This window comes from Mastomys coucha, unplaced genomic scaffold, assembly GCF_008632895.1.
Source record: "Mastomys coucha isolate ucsf_1 unplaced genomic scaffold, UCSF_Mcou_1 pScaffold6, whole genome shotgun sequence".
Lineage (NCBI taxonomy): Eukaryota > Metazoa > Chordata > Mammalia > Rodentia > Muridae > Mastomys > Mastomys coucha.
The window spans coordinates 99585195-99593813 of record NW_022196912.1 but is presented as its reverse complement, the minus strand read 5'-3'; the positions used below and the strand labels follow the sequence as shown (position 1 = coordinate 99593813).

The 8619-nt window shown below is 47.7% G+C and overlaps 1 protein-coding gene across 1 annotated transcript in view; it reads right to left on the bottom strand.

Annotated features, from left to right (window-relative positions):
* The window catches only part of Vsx2 (visual system homeobox 2), a 23159-nt gene that overhangs the window by 11560 nt on the left and 2980 nt on the right, over positions 1–8619 (bottom strand). The window contains exon 3 of the mRNA XM_031356174.1: positions 4926–5049. Coding sequence (XP_031212034.1) covers positions 4926–5049 — 124 coding nt within the window. The remainder of the gene's footprint in view (positions 1–4925; positions 5050–8619) is intronic.

Sequence of the window (8619 nt, the reverse complement as noted above, 5' to 3'; positions counted from 1 at the left end):
ACTCAGACATCCACCTGCCTCTGCCTCCCAAGTGCTGGGATTAAAGGCGTGCGCCACCACCGCCCAGCAATTGTTTGTTTTTTGAAACAAGGTTTCTCTGGGTAGCCTTGGCTATCCTGGAATTTGCTCTGTAGACCAGGCTGGCCTCAAACATCTCTGGCCTCAGAGATCTGCCTGCTGCCTCCCAAATGCTGGAATTAAAGGTGTGAACCATCAACCACCACTGCCTGACCTTTTTCTAAAAAAATATTATAAACAAAGTCTCACTATAAAGCCATGACTGACCTGAAACTTTCTATGTAGACCAGACTGGTCTATAACTCTCAGAGATCCTCTTGCCTCTTCTCTGAGTCCTGAAGTTAAGGTGTGTGGCACCACACCTTGTGTGTGTGTGTGTGTGTGTGTGTGTGTGTGTGTGTGTGTGTGTGTTGGGGGGGTAAGATGTGGTATGTATCCATGGATGCTCTAACTCATGGTAATCATCTCTTAGAACAAGTTTCCTACCTCATCGTTCTCAGTGCACAGAGCACTATGGACACACATTTCAAGCTGCTTTCTTCCAACCTATCCCATTTAAGATTCAAAGATGGACTCCTGCCTCTCTCCCTTCCTCTTGCCCCACTCCCTCCACCTCTATCCACAAGGCCATGGCCAAGCTCCACTTCTCTACTCTCCTTTTCTTTCTGCCTTTCTCTACCTCTACTACCCTCTTAGCTCCTTCTCCATGCCCTGAATAAACTCTATTCTATACTACAAAAAAAAAAAAAAAAAAAAAAAAAAAAAAAAAAAAAAGACTCGAAGATCAAGCTTGTCATGGCCACTGTTGTCCAGAAGGGGCAGCTTTGCGCACACATTTCTGGGCACACATTTCTAGGTACACATTTTTGGCCGTCTACAGGCAGCATCCCTCTGTCTACCATGAACAAGTTTTTTCCTTCCTTTTCCCCACCCCAAGATTTATTTATTTTATGTATGTGAGCACACTGTCACTGTCTTCAGGCATGTCAGAAGAGGGCATCAGATCCCTTTACAGATGGTTGTGAGCCACCACGTGGTTGCTGGGAATTGGATTCAGGACCTCTGGAAGAGTAGTCTGTGCTCTTAACCATTGAGCCATCTCTCCAGCCCCTCTTCCACCCTTGGAAACCCACATTCACCCATATCCTAAGCCTGAGAGTTGGCATTTTTACACTGACTGCACACAGAACATTTACCTGGAGAGATTTAAAATATAGACATAAGGCTCTACTACAGACCAGTTAAATTTGCAATGGTAGGTATGGGGATGCAGCAGGATATTCTAAAAAGTTGTCTGTGAATATACAAAGGGCCTGGGTTCAATCCCCAGCTTTGTAAAAAACTCTAAATAAGGAACTGGAATCATGGCTAGGTAGTTAAGAGCATATGCTGCTCTTGCAGAGGACCGGGGTTCAGTTCCTAGCACCCACATGGTGGCTCACGACCATCTGTAACTCCAATTTCAGGGAACCCAACACTCTCTGTCTCCTGGCCTCAGCAGGCACCACGCACCCAGTTAAACATAGAATATAAAACAAAATGAAATAAAACAAAAGAAACCTAAAAAACAAACAAAAAAACCATAGGGTCAGGAGTCTGTGTGGCTCAGTGGTTGAATGCTTGCCACACACAGGCGTGGCTTTAGGTTCAATCCCTCCTAGCATCAGAAACAAAGTGAAAACAAAACCAAACCACGTATATAGAGCCCTCTCTTATAATCAACCTCAGAGAAAATAAAATTAGCCTGGAAATCTACTTCCTATTCCGCAGGGCTGACACCTTGAAGAAGCTTCCAGAGTGTCTCCTGAATTCGATACATAGAATGAATTGTATGTCCAAATGTATTGTGGTGACTTGGTCTCTTCTCGATCCATTGTGCACCACACCACTTCATTCTTAGCTCAGAGCTGCCCAGTGGCGCCTGGCTCGCCGTCACTGCCATTTGCCCTAATTATTATGGTTTGTACAGGTAGTGTCATTTCATCTCGTGTGGTAGCAGTTAAACTGGGCTCAAAATCCTGGTTCTTTACTGACTTTACCTCTCAGACCCTCAGCTTCTAAGTTCCCCAGCTGTCTACTTAGGACTGTGAAAGTCCAGTTGGCCCATACTCCCATCACAGCAATGGCAGCTTAAAGCTGGTGGGGGCCCTGGTCCTGAGAGGGCAGCTGCTCCTGTTCTGGAAGCTCAGGGGTCGGTGCTGCCAAGTATACAGAGAATGTCAATTCCCCCCCCCCACGTCACATGTCACCACAAAATAGCAACAAACATTGTTGCATTCCTCGTGTAAGCCTCTTACACGCGCGCGCGCACACACACACACACACACACACACGCGCGCGCACACATGCACGCACGTGCACTTACTCACACATATGCACACTCACATACATACACACACACACGCACACATATAGGCACATGCACGCACACACACCTACGCACACACACGCCTGCACACACACACACATGCACGCATGCACACACACACATATGCATACACAGGGCACACAGGTGATTCAGTGGCATCAGTCAGTCTTCAGATACGTCAGACCCTCCTAATCACCACGTCCAGACCCTACTCCTGACTTCAAACCACCTTGCTCCTTCCAGAAGCTAGAGAGGCTACAGACCTTCATTTCCACAGTTCTAAAGGAGGCAATTAGTCTCTGCCCTGCCACCAGTCATCAAGATTTAATGAGAGCAGAGCTGACTCAGAGTGAGCAGGAGACACGTCCACCACTGCTGTGAATTCTGTTCGCAGGCAGCCTACACCAGGGGCGGGGTCCACTCTCACACGCAGTCCGTTGCATCTGCACAAGGGGCGGGGTCCACTCCATTCCCTTCAGTACATGGAGGCTCTGGGAGGAGACGACTAGCTCTGGACGTAGGAATGCTGGCTCTGGAATCAGTGTCACCGGCCACTACGTCGTCACCTTGCCTTGCCTGTATTCACCCTTGGGACATGAACACTTCTCTGAAATGTCTGGAATTGTTACCAATACACATCAAGACCTTTCCAAAGCCACTTGTTTAAATGCCTTGGGGCCAGGGCCACTTAATCACTCACAAACGCCTGCAGGGGGCAGCACTTAGCTATGTGGTGCCCAAAAGATTGGCAAGATTTCTGCCTCATCTGTCCTGTATCCACCCACCCGCAGTCAGCCTTCACGGTCCCAGAGCAGTCCATGCTCTCTATTTCTAATTTCCACCTCCCCCGTGCTGGTTACATGACTTCAACACCTCCCTATAGACAACCTCCAAGGGACTCAATGAAGCCTAGCCTGAGGCTATTGGGGCTTTTGCAGTGCAGTTACTGGGGAGAATCCAGCTTCCACCGGCCCTGCCCACCACGCTGCAGCCAAGCAGAGATTAGACAGTGTACTAAAAGAGACAGAGGCACCTTTTTCTTAATGAGCAGTACAAATGTGAGCCTGCCAACAATGGCCTCGAAGCCGCTTGTAATGGCCAACTTGATGCTAATGAAGGTCAGAAGAGATGACTGGACAAACCAGGGCTTGGATTACACCACACCCCCTCCTCCATGCACATGTGCACACACACAGTCAGAGTCAACACCCAGATCATTCCCACTAGAACTCAACCAAGAGAGAATATATAGTTCCAGGTCTCTATAGATAAGCACAAGCTGCTTATGAATAATTGAGCTTGTTGTTAGTGTCTATGTCTAGAGCCTTGAGCTGAAATTCCAAATCAATTTTTAGGGAAAGGAAAAACAACTCCTGGCCCCATGTTCATTCTCTGGTTCTCTACTCAGACAGTCTGAACAACTCTATAGCCTTTGCCTCATTCTCTAGAACACCCGGGATGCTGCCCTTCAACCAAGCACCCGCTGACAGAAGGACTTCCAGTGGAGACAGAGAGGAGGTGCTAGCCAGCCAGGCAACAGCATCAAGAGCTCAGGACCTGCTCAGCCCCACCTCTACCCAGGCCCTGCCAGTTCTGTAGCACCAGGAACCTACCCTCTGGGCCACCCAGGAGTAACTTTCATTTAAGGCTAAGATCTAACTGGAATCAGATCTTCTGGAAATAATTCACCATCCCTCTCAAATCTCTAGCCTCATGATGTCTATCCTGGGTTTTCTGGGGTGGGAAGATGTTTTAGCTGGGAGCCCCCCACCTCCATTCTTACCACAGGAGAGAACCCAGACCAGAAAAGTAGCTACTTATGCCACATGACTGTCTAAAAGAGGAGAATGGGCTTGGGGGGTCCCACTTATCCCAGCAGAGGGCACAGAATATGTGTGACCCAGCCACATTCGGGGCCAGACTAGGGAGAAGCACTGAGTGGGAACTGTAGGCAGGAACAGCAGCTGTCTGGGAGCACAGAATGAATAGAAGGAACGATACTTCTTCGAGGGGATGAGAGAGGAGGAGGAGCAGCTGACCAGGATTAGAGACAAAGCTAGCTCCCCTTCTCAGCCACCCACAGCTGCCTGGTTCTACCTTTGGTCTTAGAACAGCCATGGCTATGATAGGCTTGCCCAGGATGCCCCCACCCCATCAACTCTGTCCCTTATCACCATGCCTCCTCAGGGTCTCTACAATGTGCTCTCAGGAAGTTACCATCTGTATTTTGTTTGTTTGGGCTTGGGTTGGTTTGGTTTCTCGGTGACTGGGAATAGAACCGAAGACCTTATTCATGTTGGGCAGGAAGCCTATGGTTTAGAAAAGCCAGCAGGATTTATCCACCAAGCTGTCCCCCTATGGCCTGCTTACATGGTAGGTATTCAGCAAATATCTGTCAGTGTTATAGACTTAAATACACTGTTTTTACTGAGGCCAGGGTCACTGGCAAATGATTCTACCTCTGGGGAATGGCTTGGATGGTGAGAGGAGGGGCCCCTGGCCCTGGGATATAGGTGGCTGGAGGGCTAACAGCCATTACCTGTATCCTGTCTTCTGGCAGCTCCGTTTTCATGGCCAGCATCTCCCGGGCATAGACATCTGGGTAGTGGGCTTCATTGAATGCCTTCTCCAGCTCCTCTAGCTGGTAGGAAGTAAAGATTGTCCTGAGGGGAGCAAGTTTGGAACTTAGAACCCTGGAAATGAGAGATCAATTTACACCTCCTCCCCATGAATACACATTCACACACGTTGACCTTCTAGACCCTTCTTTATTGAAGGGAGAGGTCCTACATTATCTTGGTGGTAGGCATTGCTTCTGTGACATTCCACTCAGAATTTTTCTGGAAGCACTCTGATGGGAAAGTGTGATAAGAAAGAAAATTCTATGCTGGGCTGTGGTGGCGCATGCCTTTAATCCCAGCACTTGGGAGGCAGAGGTAGGCGGATTTCTGAGTTTGAGGCCAGCCTGGTCTACAGAGTGAGTTCCAGGACAGCCAGTGCTACAGAGAGAAAACCTGTCTCAAAAAAACCAAAAAAAAACCAAAAAAAAAAAAAGCTGAATGCAGCCTCTGCATTTGTCTTGTGAGTCACACACACACACCTATGACACTCCGCCCCTTCCTCCTTCCTTCACATCTGCCCTTTCTCCCTATGCCACCCCCCTCCCAGACCCACCACACAGCTTTGGCTGCTCTCAGGTTATGTGTGAGGGTGAACCATTCCCTCTCCTGCCCCTAGGTTACATTGACTCATGTAAAGAACTGGTGAACCTTTGGTTGAAACCTCCAATCAGATGGATCTCTGTAAGCTCAAAGTCAGTTTGAGCTAAACAGTGAGTTTCAGCACAGCCTATGAAGAGAGACCTTCCCTCGAAAAAACAAAAATCAATCAAACAAACAAAAAAGCTACATTCTTTCACTTGAGGGACATGTGCAAATAACAAGCCTCCAGTATTGAGGGCTTCATAACCGCCCTTTTAAAATAAACTAGAAACCACAGATGCAAACTCTTCTCAGATTTTACACTCACTGCCTTTTCCTGACCTTCACCTTACAGCAGGTCAGGTTTCTACAAACAGAACTTGTAAAAAGTGGCATGCCCCTTCTTGATGCTCTGAGGTTTGGACCCTGGGACCAGCATTGGGTTTATTAGCAGAATGTCTCTCTGCTGTGTCCTGCCCCTCTCCCAATGCACAGGAAAAGTGTACATGTATCCCCCATTTTCTGTGCTAATATGGATTTTAATATCTCTAGGGATATCTATGGATATCTCTATGGGTGTATGAGAAAGGGTCTCCATATAGAGGAAGACTATTTTGATTTTAAATGATTTTCTCTATTCTCTTGGTTGTCTTTTTGTTTGTTTGTTTTTGTTTGTTTGTTTTTTGAGACAGGGTTTCTCTGTGTAGCCCTGGCTGTCCTGGAACTCACTCTGTAGACCAGGCTGGCCTCGAACTCAGAAATCCACCTGCCTCTGCCTCCCAAGTGCTAGGATTAAAGGCGTGTGCCACCACCGCCCGTAGAATTCTTACATACATAGAAAATTAATTCATAAGCTGGGCGTAGGAGTGATGCCTTTAATCCTAGTACAGAGGTAGAAGCAGGCAGATTTCTATGAGATAGAGGCCAGCATGGTATATGTCAGGCTAGCCAGGACTAGACAGTGAGACTCTCTCAAAACAAAACAAACAAAGAAAAAGCAAAGAAGTTAGTTATTCAGGATTTTGAACATCCATAGCCCTCTGTTTCTCCTCTGCCACTCTGAAAATCCTCTGAGCAGATCATCAAAATATGCAAGTCCCTTTTAAAACCAGGGAAATGGAGGAAAGCAGCTAGTGAGGAAGTCCAGTAAGGAAGCTGGCTGTTGGCCATTTAGAGTCACACTAGGGCCTTCCTGTACTTGGAAAGAGTCCCATTCAAGAAACAAACAAGAGTCAGGTGTGGTAGGGACTGGCCTGTGCCACTGCACTGGAGAGTGAGGGAGGATGATCAAGTTCAAGGCCAGCTTGATCACCATAGGTCAGGCCAACCGGAAGTACACTTCGAGAAAAGTAAAAAGTAAAAAAAAAACAAGCTAAAAATAAATAAATAAACACAGAAAGGAAGGAAAAAGGGAAGGAAGGAAGGAAGGAAGGAAAGAAGGGAGGGAGGGAGGGAGGAAGGAAGGAGGGAAGGAAGGAAGGAAGGGAGGGAGGGAGGAAGGGAGGAAGGAAGGAGGGAAGGAAGGAAGGAAGGGAGGGAGGAAGGAAGGAAAGAAGGAAGGGAGGGAGGGAGGGAGGGAGGAAGGAAGGAGGGAAGGAAGGAAGGGAGGGAGGAAGGAAACCTAAATTCTCCAAGGTTCCCTCATCCCCACCTCAGAACTGGTCCTCCTACTGATGACCATGTACTCTTCAGAGGGATCTCCTTTCCCAACCCAGTGAGCCAAACTCTGCTCCTGACTGAGGCAGAGCCCAAGAACTCTTACAAGAGGATTTGCAGTTTCCCTAAAACAAAATCCCAGAGCCAGGCCATCACTCTGCTGTATCCTTAGTCTACCCCGACGTCCCGCTAAAACTGGTTTGTTTCCTGGAGGCAAAAAGTCTCTCACCACAGGATCCCAGGGTCTCTTCCTCAAACTCCTCAGGACAGATGCCCAGGGAAATGTGGTTTTCCTACCCTCTACCCCCACACGGCAATCTGTCCCCATAATGCCTTTCAATTATCTGCTGCCTTCATGCACCGGAACTAGAAAACCAGGGTTTCTAGTTCTCTGATGTTGGTGAGCTGCTCCATCCCACCCCAAATCCACCAAAATCCAAACCGTTTCTCTGTCAGAAAGGATGGTAGATGAAGGGGGACTTTAGGCATGGGCTTGGGGCTAGGGCCACCTGGTTTTTAAGGAGTCACACAGTACTCCCAGTTTGGGTGTGGGGGATGCTCTTTCCAGGGCTCTTAGTGCCCATCCCTTCCCACCACATGCATAGGTACTGTTTTAATTAATATTTGTTAGCTGGTGTTTTAAAAAGACCAGTGTCTAGATTACTAAATTTTCTTTCCGTTTAAAATAAACTGGCTAAAGTTTATTAGGGGTAAAGGCGACTGTGGCACAAACCTTGGAGACCCTGGAGCCCACAAAAAGGTGGAAGGACTAGAATCAATTACACAAAGTTGTCCTCTGATCACCAGGTACATTTCCTCGGCATAACTGAACCCCATCCCCATCCCCACATCACCCGCGTGCACAAAACAGTAACAATTAGAAATTAAAAAAAAAAAAATCAAAACAAACGGAACTAAAGCAAGCAGCTGCTTTCAGGGAATGAACTTGAGGTCCCCCTGAGAACACCAAACTGAAGTTCACGTTCCCTTAAGCCAAAACCTGTTCTGAGGTCAGGAAAGAGAGTCAGTAGCGATCTTTCTGGGAGATGGGGGGTTGGAAATTCAGGATGTAGAGAAACTCTCAGAGCATACTGAGACCAAACCCGGGAGAGAAAAGAGGATGCGGTGGGACTATAAGCCAGAGTGCGCAGCAGTGGGGAAATGTCCTTGTGGTCATCCCACTTGGTTTGGGACAGAGAGAAAAGTGGGAAACGGGCCTGCTGAGGAGTAGAGGGACAGCACGTAGGAACAGCACCCCCAAAATTCAGTTGTTTGTTTGTTTGTCTTTTTGTTTGTTTGTTTGGGCCCTCTTGCCTTTTTTTCCCTTAAAAATCTCCTCAAAGATTTCCTCTAGGAACGGATTAGCGTTGATGCTGA